The sequence below is a fragment of the Aotus nancymaae genome, unplaced genomic scaffold (assembly GCF_030222135.1).
Source record: "Aotus nancymaae isolate 86718 unplaced genomic scaffold, 86718_ANA_hifiasm-v0.15.2.pri h1tg000030l, whole genome shotgun sequence".
Lineage (NCBI taxonomy): Eukaryota > Metazoa > Chordata > Mammalia > Primates > Aotidae > Aotus > Aotus nancymaae.
In genome coordinates, this window is record NW_026988443.1 from 38506479 (window position 1) to 38522010 (window position 15532).

The following is a 15532-nucleotide window of genomic DNA, read 5'->3' on the forward strand; positions in this document are numbered from 1 at the left end:
GGGTATCAGTGTACCTAAGAGCTGGGTGACCTTGGGCAAGTTGTGGCAACTCTCTCTGCCTTCAGTGCTCCCTTGTGTGATATGGGCACAATTAAGTACCTAAAACCTCAGCTGCAAGGATTGAATGAGACGGTCGATGCTCAGGAGAATGCGAGGTGTACGTATTTATTAGTACAGTGCCACATCCACATACTGCTTACTGTTCATGCAGAACTATTCTGTTGTTTGGCCCGTATCTTATTTTATGATTTATTTTCTTTATTTTGGACAGAGTCTCCCTCTGTCACCCAGGAGTGCAGTGGCATGATCTTGGCTCACTACAACCTCTCCCTCCCTGGTTTCAAGTAATTCTCATGCCTCAGCCTCCTGAGTAGTTGTGATTGCAGGTGTACAACACCACACCTGGCTGATTTTTGTATTTTTAGTAGAGACAGGGTTTTGCCCTGTTGGCCAGGCTGGTCTCGAACTCCTGGTCTCACGTGATCCACCTGCCTCAGCCTCCCAAAATGCTGGGATTACAGGTGTGACCCACTGTGCCTGGCCTATTTTATTTTTCAACACAGGATCTCACTGTGTCACCCAGGCTGGAGTGCAGTGGCACTGTTGTGGCTCACTGCAACCTCCAAGTCGGGCTCAAGCAGTTCTCCCACCTCAGCCTCCCAAGGAGCTGGGATTTCAGGCACGTAGTCCCACCAGACCCAGCTATTGTTTTAAAAGTTTTTGTACAGATGGGGTTTCGCTATGTTGGGCAGGCTGTTCTCAAACTCCTGGCCACAGCAGTCCTGCCACCTCAGCCTCCCAAAGGGCTAGGATTACAGGCGTGAGCCACTGCACCCCAGCCCACTGCTGAAAATTAGAAATCCCTGTGGGAAATGGCACATGGCTATAATAACTGCACACTGAGTATCACATGCCGTAAGTGAAGTCACTGTGGTTTCCTGCGATCCAGCTTGAATCCTGAGGCTTGCTACTCCTCTGCTAAAATGAGAGGCCAAGAAATGGGAGAGAGGTGTTGAAGACAGTAGTAGCAAGTTAGGACTTTGTGGTGGGGACGGAAAGAGACGTGGAAGTGCAGTGTTCTTCTCACAGTATGTGGTCTTGTGTTTGCGTGCTTGGAACCATGGGAACGCATCTGGGGTCTCCTCTTAGGTGGTAGATGCTGTGTTAGGGCTGGGACCTGGTGTTTAGAGAGGAGCGGTGTTCTCCTGGCTCAGCAGTCCCAGCCCCCTGGGGACCACGAGCATCCCCACCCCCATTTGCTATCCCGAGTTGAGATAAACCCCTCTTTGCCCAGTTCTTCCCAGAACAGCTGATGTGTTTGGCACAGAGAAGAAAAAGAAAATGCAGACAGATGTGGGCACGGCCTGGTGTCGGCACCCAAGCTTGATTGAGCCTTGAATATTCCAGGCAGAGAGGCACATGAGGCCTAGGATGTTGGTTTGTTGGGGGGATGGGCACGGGTTCGATTGTGTGTTTCTTTGTGGGTGAAGAGCTGGTCCCAATCAGATTGTGAAGGGCACTCTGAGACACCGTTTCCAGAATGAGCTGGCTCTGAGCACTTGCTGCTGAATCACCTGGGAAAAGTAAAGCACAGATTCCCGGACTCCTGGCCATCCCCACTGGTTAGAACCCCTGGGGCTGGAGCACAGAACTTTGCGTCTGTGATCAGTCTTGTGCTTCTTGGGTTCCCCAGAATTAGCAGCCATCACTCTGAAAGCTGAGACTTAGATTTCCTTGGTTTTCTCGGTGTCTTGATGAAAAACTTGCCATTTTTATCCTGCTGCAGATCAGACAGAATTGCTGCACGGTGCTCAGAACTGACTTCCCGCACCGGGCCAGCTCCACGTGTCAGCAGTTCCACCCACTGCCCGCCCTGGTGGGACCTTACTTGGGGATGTTGTTGGAGGGGGTGGCATGTCATCATCGGGGGACACCTCTGCTCCACACGTGCTCCTCCCTCGAACCTCCCTAAATCTCAGCTAGTTTGGTTCTAGGCTGTGGGTCCCTGAGGAGTATCCTGTCTCAGCCCTGGGACAGTCTCCCAGGGTGTCGCCTCCTGCACAGGCTACTGGCTCAGGCCCCACTGCCCAGGAGCCCTTAGCAACCCGTCATGGTCTGAGGGACACATTTAATTTCCTGCTGGTTTATAGAGAAGCCATGATTGACACCACAAAGGCTCTGCCGGTCTCTCGCCTCCCAAGGCGGGAGTCTGGTTTGCTCCCTTAGCAGGGCGGAGAGCCGGGCTGAGTGTTCAAGGTTCCCAGGAGACAAATTCCACAGTGAACCAAGACCATGGCGTCCAGAGACCGAGAGGGTGTGGGGGCCGTGCACAGGGCTCTGTGTGTGTCTTGTGTGTGTGTGGCGGGGGGGGGGGGGGGTGTCTGTGTTTCTGTATGTCTGCAGGGAGCTTTCCAGCATCCTTTTGCATGGGAGGATGTGGTCATTCACTGAGCATTGTTTGAGTCTCTATTACGTGCTGGACACAGTCCCTCCTGTGTGCTGGGCACAGCGCAAGGTGAGCAGTGTGTGTGTCTGTGTGTCTGCCTCTGGCTAGCTGTGCCTGTCAGGGCACACAGGGGTGTGTGCAGATCAGCATGCTCAGGAGTAGGGGTGACCAGGGCCAGGAGATGGGGCCAGGCTCAGGTCAGGATAGCAGTTGCTGTCCGGTTACATCCCCCACTGTCGGTGTCTCTTTAGATCTCGCTTTTATGCGTGTGTGTTGGAGGAGGGTCTTGAAAGCAGGTCTCCCACCCTAGAGGGCACCAAACACCAAACTGGCCTCTCATGAGGGAGGGAGGGGGACTTGGTTCCTCCACAGCGTGGGGTCTACAGGTGCCTGGAAGCTGTGAGCTATTAGGGTTGCGGTGGGCGCCTGGCTCAGCCTCTCCCTGGAACTGAATCTCCTGGGGAAAAGGCCTGGGCCGTGGGGTCCCTGAATGGAGCTGAATTCAAATCCCAGCTCTGCCTCAGCTGGCTGCGTGGCCCTGGCTGAGTCGCCTGCTGTAGGAACCTCATTTCCTCCTCTGTCAAAACAAAGGCCATGGGGCAAGCTCTGTGCACGGGTGCGGTCACTGTTGGTGCTCAATAAATGTTTGTTGAAGCTGCTAGAAGTGGTCAGGGTCTGTGTGTTCTCCCATTCAAACTGCAGACAGAACCACAGCAAACCCAGCCACGGTGTGGCGCAGACCTGGTGTGGAAGCCCCACTCCCCGCTCTGCCCCCAACCACAAGCTCATGGCCACAGAACAGGGCAGGAGTCTTCCATCTGGTGAGAGAAAGCAGGGGCCCTGGTGGGGGTACCGGTGGGGGTTCTGACGGGGACTGGGGAGATGAGGGGCAAGTTTGAGGCCCCTGGAGGGGCTGGGTGTTTCTGGCTTCCCCCCGAAGCCCTCGTCTTGCCCACCACCACAGTCTGTGTGTCTCTTTCTCTTCCTCAGCCGCTGAGGATGCAAAGGAAGAGGGCCTGGAAGCCCAGATCAGCCGCTTGGCAGAGCTGATTGGGAGGCTGGAGAGCAAGGTAAGCCCTGGCCAGATCCCAGCCCCTGTTCCTCACAACCCCCAAGGGGGTGCAGAGTTAGGCCTGGGCAGAAGTCTGGGCTGCAGAGGGGCCGGGGAGCCGTGGAAAAGACATCCCGCAGGTGGGGCGTGGAGATGCAGAGGACGAAGCTATGGATCAAACCCCAGGGAATGCAGCTGTTGTTCAGGCCGAAGGAGGGCGGGCACCTGGGGAGAGGAGGTGTTGGGGGGCTGGGCAGGCTGGCAGGCAGCAGGAGCAGCTCCAGGGTCAGAGTGTGGTCAGCAGGGTCGGGTCCCCGGCTGCAAGGCCCTAGCTTCAAAGGAGACTTGGCTCTAAGGTGGCCGGAGCAGGTGTTGGCCAAGAGGCAGCCCTGAGACAAAAGGGAGATGTGATGATTAGGGAGAGATTCGAACCAAGGAAGGAAGTGACCAGCAGGAGCAAACTTTTTTTTTGAGATGGAGTCTCACTCTGTCGCCCAGGCTGGAGTACAGTGGCTGCGATTTGGGCTCACTGCAAACCCCGCCTCCTGGGTTCAAGCGATTCTCCTGCCTCAGCCTCCCAAGTACCTGGGACTACAGGCACATGCCACCATGCCCAGCTAATTTTTTGTATTTCTAGTATAGAAGGGGTTTCACCGTGTTAGCCAGGATGGTCTCCATCTCCTGACCTTGTGATGCCCTTGCCTCGGCCTCCCGAAGTGCTATGATTACAGGCGTGAGCCACCACGCCCAGCAGAGGCAAATGTGAGAAGTGTGAAATGGGACATCCACAGGTGTTAGAAAATGACACAGCCCTTACAGAGAGCATTTTCAGAGAGTGTTTCATGACTCGGGGCAGAGTGCTCACAGTATGTCCACTGGGTGGAAAGAAAAGTTTGTCTTAGGGCCTGCAGACAGACGGGCTCAGCATCAGTCAGAATTCTGGTTGTGCCGCTTCGTAGCTGTGTGGCCTTGGGCCAGGGACTTGCCTTCTCTGAGGCTGATTCTTCGTCTGATGATGAAGGAAATAACCTGGAACACGGGACCCCTCCCTCACAGGGGTGTCGACAGGATGAACCAAAATATCTTGGTGGTTTAGTACAGAGCCCAGTGCCATAGTTTGCATTTAATAGTGGCAATGATTAGGAGGCATTTTGTTAACAAAACCTATCCACGTGCACACGGCACACCCGTATACCCGCAGGAGCCAAGGTCACCGAGCACTCAGAAGCCTGGAATTGAGGTGCTGTATGTTTCTCCTACTTCTCCGTATTTTTTTAACACCCTTTGCAAAGGGTATTGCTGCTTTTAGTTGGGGGTTCGTTCTGAGGAATTCATGGGGGCAGGACCAAGGGGCTCTGCACACGGACGGAGGCAGAGGCCGATGTGCAGCGAAGTCTGAGGGAGGAAGCTCGAACTTCCCCCCTGCAGGGATGAGGCCACGGTGGGGTTACCCCTTTCTCGAAGCCGACTGCAGAACGGCTAGGAGGGGACCCCGTGGCCCGGTTGTCATAACAACTCTGCGGGCGCCTCGGCAGGGAGACTCTTTGAAGCTTATTTTTAGTGCCCTGGTCGCCCTAACAACCAGGCTGGCTGGTAACCACGGAGTACCTGGGCGTCCTGGAGACGGGGTGGGACCAGGCCCTCCTCCCCAGCCTCTAATTGGCCCGGGCCGTGAGCAGGGGCCAATCTGCGCCTGGTTTCAGGCCCCGCCCTTCACCGGCCAACCTGAGATGCCTCTCAGCTAGAAGGATGGAGGTCCTAGGGGCAGCTGGCTGGGAGCAGAATGTGGCAGATACGTAGGCGGTATTGCCTCTCCTCATCCTCCTGTGGCTCTTCCAGCCTCACTTGTAGGAGCCCACATGTATGCTTTAAAACCATGGAAACAGCCTTGTTCCTGCCATGCACACCTTCACTTACGAAGGTGTGTTCGTGCTGTGTACTCCCGAGAAGGCAATACCCTTTCCAGGGTCAGCTACTACAGGGCCCAGTGGAAACTGAGCACACAAGGCCCCTCGCTCAGACGTTTAGAATGTCACGGTGGTGACTGCACAGACTCACCCATATGCTGCTGTTTCCTTATTAGCCAGTGTGCCTCACCTGTGCCCTGTGTGACTCCTAGAGACCGTCTGTCCTTGTGGAGGATGGACAGAGATGGGCTTGGTGGTGGTGGGTAGTGGGGTGCCTAGGTTTTTTTTTTTTTTTTTTTTTTTTTTTTGGAGACAGAGTCTTGCTCTTGTTGCCCAGGCTGGAGTGCAGTGGTGCAGTCTCGGCTCACTGCAACCTCTGCCTTCCAGGTTCAAGAGATTGTCCTGCCTCAGCCTCCAGAGTAGCTGAGATGACAGGTATGTGCCACCATGCCTGGCTAGTTTTTGTATTTTTAGTAGAGACAGGGTTTTGCCATGTTGGCTAGGCTGGTCTCAAACTCCTAACCTCAGGTGATCCACCTGCCTCAGCCTCCCAAAGTGCTGGAATCACAGGTGTGAGCCTCCGCACCTGGCCAGTGGGGTGCCCTAGTTAAAGGAAGCGGCAGCATGATCCTGTGTGTCAGGTAGAGAAACTGGGTTCAGACCCATGCTTGGACATGGACACGGCTCTGTTGCCTTCAGAGCTAGGGTTCTCTGCTGTGACATAGTGACTGCTGATCATCTGGGAGGGCTCAGCCCTGTGTAGATACCAGGCGCCGGTGAGCAGAGCGGATGTGGTTCCTGGAGACTGGAGCTTACAGTGGGGCAGCACCTGCCCGGGGAGTCTGGGAGATTGAATGTGTGTTTGTAAAGCATCTAGCTCAGATACCAGAGAAGGCCAGAGAGAACAGGTCACCCCATTAGATCCCTGAGGTGCTGGGGGTTAGGATTTGGGGTGAGTTGTAAGTTACAGGGAGTCTAAGGGCTGCTGCTCATGACTGTGGCAACCCCAGCATCTCGGACTTGGGCCTCTGCGGTCCCCATTGCTTCCTCTCCCAAGCCATCCTCGCCCCAGCGACGTGTTCAGAACCCGCTTTGTGCCCTCTGCAGGGGGGCACCTGTGCCTCCCAATGCCCCCAGATGCCAGGGCCAGAGGGAGTCTCTGCCACTGCCTAGGGTTGGCCTCCCACCCCTGCATAAAAGGGCCAGCTCCCCTGGCGACTCCCCACAGCCCCAGGGATCCTAGAGCTCCCCGCACCTGGGGTGGAGGGCATCCCTGGCTGCGGCCTGACTGTGAGCTGCCCTGTTTCAGGCACTGTGGTTTGACCTGCAGCAGCGCCTCTCGGATGAAGACGGCACCAACATGGTGAGGCCCCTTCCCCTGCCCCTCCTGGGACCACGTCCCTGCACGAGTCAGGATTGCCTGGATCCATGGGGCTCGATGCCCCGGCCCCCGTCCCTGCCTGGGACTACCATCAGGGGAGGAGATGGAGCCCCAGCACTTGGCCCCCAAACCCTGCCCTGGCCCGAAGCCACCCCCGACTCCAGGGGTGTTCCTTAAGGTCCCTGGTCTTTGAAGCAAAAAAAGTTTGGTCTAGAGCAAAGTGGCCAGCAGGACAGTGATGTCAAAATGCTGAGTCCGTCAACTCCGAATTTTTCTGGTCCATGGATGTGCTGTGTCTCGGGGCCCTGGAGGCCTTGCAGTAGCTGGGGCCATGGCCGGGGCCTTTGTAATCACCCTCGTCTGTTTTCCCCATTTGTGGGGGTTACCTCTGCCGTCGGGCTCCTGGCTTCTAATCCTTTCGTAGCCTATTTTTAGTCCATTCGTATGCTAAGAATGAAAAGTGTGGGAGGGTTATTTTTTGACCAAGGAAGGGAGGTCATGGGGGCTGGATGGGTCTTCAGGGAGGAGGCCTGCCAGGGAGCCCCACACTGACCCCTGTTGTGGCCGGTGGCACCTGCAGCTGGTCCGGCAGGAGATGGCCGTGTGCCCCGAGCAGCTGAGCGAGTTCCTGGATTCCCTGCGCCAGTATCTGCGGGGCACCGCGGGAGAGAGGAGCTGCTTCCAGTGAGTGAGCCTCCGAGGCGTGGTGGGATGGTGGCAGGGAGCTCTGCCTGGCAGTGGAGGGACGGGGCGGGACCAGCCTTACCCCTACATACAAATCGCACCCCAGGAACACGCGTAGCTGGGTGCAGAAGAGCTGGGTTCAGGTCTTTATTCAGGTTCCTCCCAGCCATGCAAACGTGGCAGGCGCCTTCATCTCTCCAGCCTCAGCTTATGCATCTGTAAAGGGGTGCCACCCCCTGACTCCTTGCTGGGTTGTCACGGGTGGAGATAGAATCAAGTGTGAAAGGCTGCAGCCGTGTCTGGTGTGCCGCGTGCGCTCAGTCAGCCTTAGCTGTCGCTCGCTGTCAAGCGTTGCTGCACACTTTTCACCAGGTGCAAAATGTAGTATGTGCTCAGTTAACAACCAAGGAAGGGGAGTAGGTGAGGCTGGAGGGGAATGCCCAAGAAATATAGCCGCCATTTTCTCCCTCCTCCTCACTAGGTCAGGGCTGAGAAATCCAGGGTCGGGGAAGGGGCCTGTCCCTCAAATTCCCGTTCATGCCCCGGGCTGATGTAGCTCCTTGGTAAAGCTAAGCCATGTGACATGGCCAGAGCGGAGGGCTCTGCAACACACAACAGCCCTTCGTTCTGGCGGGTAGGGGTCCCCAAAGAGCATGAGGCCCAGGTGCTCCTCCCCGTGTCTACGGCAAGGCTCTGCCTCGCTCCCTGCCAGGACTCGTTCATTCACCCCTTTGGGGGCACAGCTGTGAACCAGGCAGGCCTGGTCCTGCGCAGGGTCTTGGGGAGGGGTCTTCCTGGGCCGCAGGTTCACTGAGGCCTGCCTAAGTGGTGGCAGCCGGGGCAGGAGTGTGGCTTTGCAGAGACCCGGGTGGCCACCAGGGGCCATGCTTGAGTAGCCCAGGTTGGGGTGCAGGACATGGTCTCTCCTCTGTTACGTGAAGAAGTGTGGGGCCAGGGCAAGGCAGGGCCACCCGGATGGGCGGTGGAGAGGAGGCAGGGTGGACGGAGACTCGGCTTCAGAGCCTCCGTAGGGCACAGAGCCGTTTGTTGAGTTGGAGAAGGCAAGTCTGGAGTGGCAGAGGCAGGCAAGGGGCACCTAAAGCCGCCGGGCGTGTGCTGGCCGCAGGAGGGATTCCAGCCTGGCACCCTCCCTCCGCCCTGCCGCTCTCGGCTCCCCCTTTATAGTCACTCGTGCCTTGTACAGAGGAGCCGGGAGTGGCAGGCAGGATCTGAGGGTTTACAATGAGGGGAGTGCTGTACTGGGGGTTCCGCCGGTGGGACTAAGGACGGGCCTGCTGCAGCTTCCTCCAGGGCAGCTACAGCGTAGTGGGGTTGTTTCCAGGATTTCATGAGAGGAGGATCAGGAGGAAGATGCTCTGATTTTTAAAGATAGGGCTTTATTTATGTATTTAGTGACAGTCTTGCTCTGGCACCCACTGTGGAGGGCTATGATGCAATCTGTCTCCCGAGTACAAGCAATTCTCCTGCCTCAGCCTCTGGTGGAGCTGGGATTACAGGCATGCACCACCACGTCTGGGTAACTTTTTTTAGAGACAGGGTTGTACCACGTTGGCGAGGCTGGTCTTGAACTCCTGGCCTCAAGTGATCCACCTGCCTCGACCCCCAAAGTGCTGGGATTACTGGTAGGAGCCATCACATGGGGCTAACCGGTTTTGTTTAAATAAATATGAAGCCTTTTAAAATAACATTTCAACTGGCACAATGGCTTAAGTTTGCAATCCTAGCACTTGGGGAAGTCAAGGTGTGTGGATTGAGTCTAAGAGTTCAAGATCAGCCTGGGGAACAGACTCCATCTTTATGAAGAGATTTTTTGAATTTGCCAGGCCTAGAATCCCAGCTCCTTCTGAGGTTGAAGTGGGTCGTGATCATGCCACTGCGCTCCGGCTTGGGCAACAGGCTGAAAAGAAAAACTGAAGTCCCTTTCTTCTGATCCTGGAAGCTCCTGCTGGTGACCCCAACCCCCTGAGTCTTAGTGTATCTCAGAGCTGGGCTCTAGGGTCACCAGTCAAGGCTCAACAGAGGGCAAGACGGGGAGGAAGAAAGGTTGAAGGCAGCCACTGTGTCCAGGGTCCTCAGGGCCCTGCAAAGGGGCAGTCGGGGAGAGGGCGCGCTTAGGTACAGGCTTCCCCCATCTCATATTGCAGCATCGCCGCCGTGAGGCTCTCAGACGGCTTCACCTTTGTTGTCTATGAGTTCTGGGAGACGGAGGAAGAGTGGAAGAGGTGAGTGTGGCAGGTGATGGGGAAGCCCGCAGTGGGGATGGCTGGCTGCCAGGGCCCCTCTCCTGGAGCCAAGCAGCTGAGTCCAGCGCGCAGAGTCCCGAGGCCTCTCCCACCGCAAATGCCTGTCTGTCTTAGTTAACTTCCGTGCACGTAGGAGTCCTCGGGGGATAGTGAGACCCCCCCGCCGTGCACCCAGTTGGGCTCTTTAAATGCAGGTGCCCAGGTAGCCCTGCTGAGGATCTACTCCCACAGCTGCTGCCTTGGGGTGTTGAGAAAACTGCTGGGCTAAGGGTTGAAATCCCATTCCCGGCCCCATCCAGGTCAGGCGCCCTCCTGATTCCCCCCGAGTTTCCTCCATGCCCATCCCTGGGGCTGCCTTATTTCATACCATGTGGAGGGGAGGGCCAGGCACAGAAGGTAATTCAGTCCCCAGGTGATCCACAGTGCCAGCGATGAACCTCTCCTCCAGCTGGGTGGGTGGGGGATGGTAGAGGAAGTCATCAGCTCTGATGGGTTTTAGGGTCCTCTGGGCTGCTCAGAGCACATCTAGGGCCACTTGTTCCCCACCTGGGGTACAGACTGTTTCTCACGTGCCGGACATCACAGGCAGGAAGAGGGACCAAGGGGAAGCTCATGCCCCTGTCACCTGCTTCCCCGGTAAACACTCAGGGTTTGCTGACAAATTGAGGATGCCGGTGGGAGCAGGGGCATCTCCTCCCTGTCTGTACTTCAGGGACTCATAAAATGAGGGACTAAAACCCTTCGCAGCTCTCGTGTTGTCATCTGCCCTGGGGAGAGGATGGTCCCACTCCTCCTCCTAGGGTAAAGTCGGAGTTCGAGGCTCCGTGCACTCATGAGAGGGCTACCTGGCAGCACCTGCAAGGCTCACAGGGGCAAGAAAAGCTCCCTGTCTACCCCAGAGATACCCACACTCAGCCGCCCTGGGCACCCCCGCACCTTCTCACAAACGCGCTGATTCTAAAGATTCCCCCCACGATGATGGTTAAGGTCCCCTCCTGGGCACAGCGAGCATGAACAGGGGTCCACTCCTGGCCCCCCCTTGACTAACGTTTGTCCCCGGCTGGCAGGCACCTGCAGAGCCCCGTGTGCAAGGCGTTCCGGCACGTCAAGGTGGACACACTGAGCCAGCCGGAGGCCCTCTCCAGGATCTCAGTGCCAGGTAGGAGGCGAAGGCCTAGAACCACTGTGGCCACCTGCATGGAGAAAACAGGGAACAGCAGCAGAGGCTGCCCCTGCAGCCTGGAGCCTTCCCTGCTTGCTGCTGGGAGGAATTGTGGGCCCATGCTAGGTGTGCAGAGAGGGTCCTGGGGGAGAGGAGAGCGCCCAGGTCACAGCCAGCTCTGAGGGGGCCAGAGCTTGCACTGGCGCACCCTCGCCCCCGTCTAGCCAGACTGAATGTGCCTTCCCAGGAGTGTGGTTCACACCCGGGTGACCAGTGACCACCCGTGCATCACACAAGGGCCTAAAGCCTTCCGCCATGTAAGGTCAGCCCTAGCAGAGCTCCGAGTTGCCAGCCGCAGGAAGGGCTTTCAGCCTCGCAGCTGCCAGGGAAGCAGATGTTTCCCCAGGGAGCTGGTGAGGGGACACCCACCAGCTAGGAGGCTGCCCCATGCTCAGTGCTCTGTCTACCATCTCTCTCCTTCTAGCTGCCTGGTGCACAGTGGGACGGGACTGACCGCCTCACAGAGGCCCCTTCTTCTTGTAAAGGACATCCCCTGTTTTCTAGAAACTTTGGTGCAGAAGTTATCTTTCCAATGTATCCTCCACAAAAAGGTGTTTCCCTGCTGGGAAGGGAAGGAGGCCTCCCCCGCCCCCCACCTGAGCTGGCAGAGCAGTATCTGTGTTGCCAGGGTCTTGCTGCAGCGAAAGGTGGTCAGTGACAGGGGTGGCTTCCTGGAGCCAGCATCCCACCTCCTGATCTCCCCCCACCCCTCAAACAGCCACGCATGACCCACGCTCACCACGCCTTCCTCATGTTCTCGTGGTCGGGACTCAGTGCTGCCCCCTTCAGTGCCATTCTTCTACCTGGTAGGAGCCACGACCCTGTAGTACCCAACCTAGCCAGGCAGCCACCACGGGGCCCGGGCACCAAATAAACCCTGGTTGGGAAGGGCGGTGTGCTGTCTGTTTCTTGGTTGACAGTGGTGGGGGGTGGGGCCATGTGAAACCTGCAGCAAGTACCCACAGCCTCAGGGACACTTTAACCAATAGGCTAATGCCTATTCTGTAGCTCCCAGGGCACCACAACCACCCTCAGGTCCATAATTCACTCAAAGGACTGGGCACAGCTGTCACAGTCGGGGTGTATGACAGACACAAACCAGCAAAGGACAGGGCTGCACTGAAGCCTCCCAGCTTCAACACGGACAGAAGATCACCAACCGGGATGCGTCCCTCGTCTTACTGGGTGTGGTGACATAGACAGGGCTGACACCCACAGAGCTAACACCTCCTAGCTCAAGGCCCCACCATAAATGACATGGTTGGTGTAGACCACACAGCATGGCCAAGACACTCACCAGGCGCGACACTCTAAGGGCCTGTGACTCCTTCCCTGCACACGTTAGCCATTCAACGAAGCAGGAGCCCATGACTCTCAACTGGAAATAATGTCTTAAGTCTTATTCTGGAAGCTTTGTAACTTCTTCCTATTTCTCAGGCCTGGTTAGCAGGAAAGAAGTGACACACGGCCAGGTGCAGTGGCTCATGCCTGTCATCCCAACACTTTGAGAGACCGAGGTGGGTGGATCACTTGATGTCAGGAGTTTGAGACCAGCCTGGCCAAAATAGAGAAACCTCGTTTCTACTAAATATAAAAATAAGCCATGTATGGTGGCAGGTGCTTGTAGTCCCAGCCACGCAGGAGGCTGAGGCAGAAGAATCGCTTGAACATACGAGGCGGAGGCTGCAGTGACCCGAGATCATGCCACTTAACCTTAGGCAACAGAGCAAGACTGTCTCAGAAAAAAAGTCACACACCAAAGTTCAACGGGCAAGTAGAGAGTGGTGGGTCTCCTCCTAAGACCAGGCAGAGCCAAGAACATCGCAGGCCAGGGACACACGTGGGAGCCGCAGGGTGCAGGACCCAGAAGGGGTACCTTTCTACCTCCTGCCCCAAGCCTGGGGGAGCACGGAGGGCTGGCCAGTGACAGGTGGTGATTAACACTGTCAACAGCCCATCAAAGTCCCTGACACACTGTCAGACCCGCCTGAGGTCGCCTGGAGCCCTGAAATCCCTGCTCCCACGGTGGGTCCCTCCCTCATCCCTGCAGCTGAACACGAAACCAGCAGCAGACAACGCGGGCTTGTAGGAAGCGAAAAAAGGGTTTCAGCAACCATCTACACATCTCCAAGCTGAACGTCCCTGTAGCAGCCTCTCAGGGCCTGTTTTCTCATCTGTAACATGCAGAGAAGCCCCGCTGCAACCCAGGATCAAGGGCTTCACTGCCAGGCACATGAGAACAGCACGAACAGGGACCCTGCTGCCTCGCCCACTGCAAGGCTGGTACATTTCCAGCCAGCTCAGCTATTTGAAGAGTAACATTCTCAAGGCCTAAGGCTTTCTGGGGTACAGCTGGGGAACGCCCTTTGGCTGGGCATGCTCCGTTCCCACAAGTCATGCCCGCCCACCCTCCGTGGGTTGGGGCATCGCTGCTGATTACACCGAGTGTGTACTTAACACCTTCAGGACCCCCTCAGAACCTTAGTGGGCAGCAAGGGGCTCTGACAAGAACACGTTTCAACCCTACAAGCCCTAAGAGCTCCCACTTAATTCACACTTCAGAGCCTGGCACAGTCAAGCACTTGGCAGGCACCATCTCCCTCCATGCTCTTGGCAGGTGTGGAGACGGAGACAGGGCAAGTAACTCACCAGAGGTCACACAGCAAGTAAGTGGCTCAAGTCGGCTCCAAACCCACAGTCCTGTGCCCAACTGCCCCTACCACATAGCATCAACCCGTGCCCAACCGCCCCTACCACATAGCATCAACCCACAAGGAAGAACGGCTTCGGATTAGCCCGGTATGATCACCGTCGGGTTTCTCCAATCGCCAGTGGTAGAATTACCACATCCCAGCAATTCCACTGCTAGGGATATACTCTACCCAAAAGAATGGCAAAACGTATCCAAACCACTCAGCCCATGAACTCCTAACAGCACTATTCACAACAACCAAAAGGTAGAAATGATCCAGATACTCATCTGCTGATGAATACGTCAACAAATGCCCTCTCTCCAGACAACCGCTTATTCAGTCATCAACAGGTGTGAGGGGCTGAGCCACGCTGCAGCCTCGGTGACTCAAACACCATGCTGAGTGAAGGCAGGCAGGCAGGACAGTGTCATATTCCACTTACATGAAGCGTCCAGAATATGCAAGTCCACGCAGACAGAAAGCACAGGGTGGCTGCCTCTGTGGGATCGGGGAGAGGGAAATGGTAAGGCATGGCTCACAGGTAGGGGGCTCTCCTCAGGATGGAATGTTCTAGAATTGGATGGAAGTGATAGAGACACAGCATTCTGAAGGTACTAAAGGCCATTGAATCCTACGCCTTAAGATGGTTTAATCCTACACCTTAAGAATCTAATCCCTCTCAAAACCAATTCACCACCTGCATTTAGGCGGTAGAGGTGCATACTCACTGGGCCCGGTTCAAAGCTGCCACTGTCCCTGGGAGGCATCTGCGGGTGGGCACCTCCTCCTGAGGCGCTTGGGGCCAGCAGTTCCCTGGGCTGGGCCCCTGCACCAAGAGAAAGGGGTCTCCCCTACAGCCCACCACACTCGGAGCAGAAGCACAAGGCATCTGCGCTCCATTTTTTGGTGTTTTTTTCGAGACTGTCATTCTGTCGCCCAGGCTAGAGTGCCGGGCTTCTGACTCTCCACTGACACACAGTACAGCTGTCATCCTGGGCCAGGAGCTGCCACAGGACACGCTCTGTGTCGCAGGCTTTGCAAGGACCTCAGCTCAGACTGACAGCCATTCTGTGAGGGAGGGGCTGTCCACAGCTTCATTTTCGAAACCAACATAAAGGTGTGAATGAGAAGGCTGGAGTTCATCCAGAGGGTGCAGGAGCACAGGCAGGGATCTTCCCTGAAAACAAGGTCTGCTCAGAGAGGGAACGGGCTTTGCCAAGGATACACAGCCAGTAAGGGGCAGGCAGAGTCAAGTCATCTGCCAGACCCAGAGCCCGTGTGCTGGAAGCCCTACACACTGCCACCTGGCCCCTGAGGACATCTGGGTGGAAGGTGACATCCCAGCTTCTGCCACTGTGACTGCGTGAGGCTGGGTTAATTGCCTTGCATTGTGATAGTTAAGTTGCAGACAGTCATGTGACAATCACATCTACCTGTCACAGAATGGAGATGGAAGCCTTTGTCCGGAGTGGTGATATTCAGTCACCCTTTAAAGAGACCGCCATCACCTCTTAGCATTTAGTGCCAGTCCACTTGCCTCCTGGGCTGCTTTCCTGCTTTGGGACAAGTCCTCATCTCCTCATACTTCCCTTTTCCCCTTGGCTCCCAGGAAACTCAGGTACCCCTTGGAAATCACAACCTGGGTTTTCCAGGAATAAAGCTACCGTTGCTTGGGTCTCCACCGTGTGTGAGGTATCCCATCACCTACTCCAGATACGTCATCACCTTCATTCCTCACACGAGACCTGCTTCGGACAGAGTAAGCCTGCTCCATTTTGCTGGTAGGGCAACCGATTCTGCAAAAAGGTTCACACACACTACCCAAGGCTTTGAGATAGCAAATGGCAGAGCCAGTGTTCAAATCCAACAGTCCCACTCCAAAGC

General features: G+C 56.3%; 2 protein-coding genes across 2 annotated transcripts in view; one reads left to right on the forward strand and one right to left on the reverse strand.

Moving 5' to 3' along the window:
• NECAB2 (N-terminal EF-hand calcium binding protein 2) overlaps window positions 1-11843 on the forward strand; it is a 33703-nt gene extending 21860 nt beyond the window's left edge. The window contains exons 7-13 of the mRNA XM_064383348.1: window positions 3149-3267; window positions 3437-3516; window positions 6714-6767; window positions 7366-7469; window positions 9635-9712; window positions 10801-10892; window positions 11380-11843. Coding sequence (XP_064239418.1) covers window positions 3149-3267; window positions 3437-3516; window positions 6714-6767; window positions 7366-7469; window positions 9635-9712; window positions 10801-10892; window positions 11380-11408 — 556 coding nt within the window. The 3' untranslated portion in view covers window positions 11409-11843. The remainder of the gene's footprint in view (window positions 1-3148; window positions 3268-3436; window positions 3517-6713; window positions 6768-7365; window positions 7470-9634; window positions 9713-10800; window positions 10893-11379) is intronic.
• The window catches only part of SLC38A8 (solute carrier family 38 member 8), a 66314-nt gene continuing 61543 nt past the window's right edge, over window positions 10762-15532 (reverse strand). The window contains exon 13 of the mRNA XM_064383347.1: window positions 10762-15444. The gene's annotated coding sequence lies outside the window, so the exon portion shown is untranslated. The remainder of the gene's footprint in view (window positions 15445-15532) is intronic.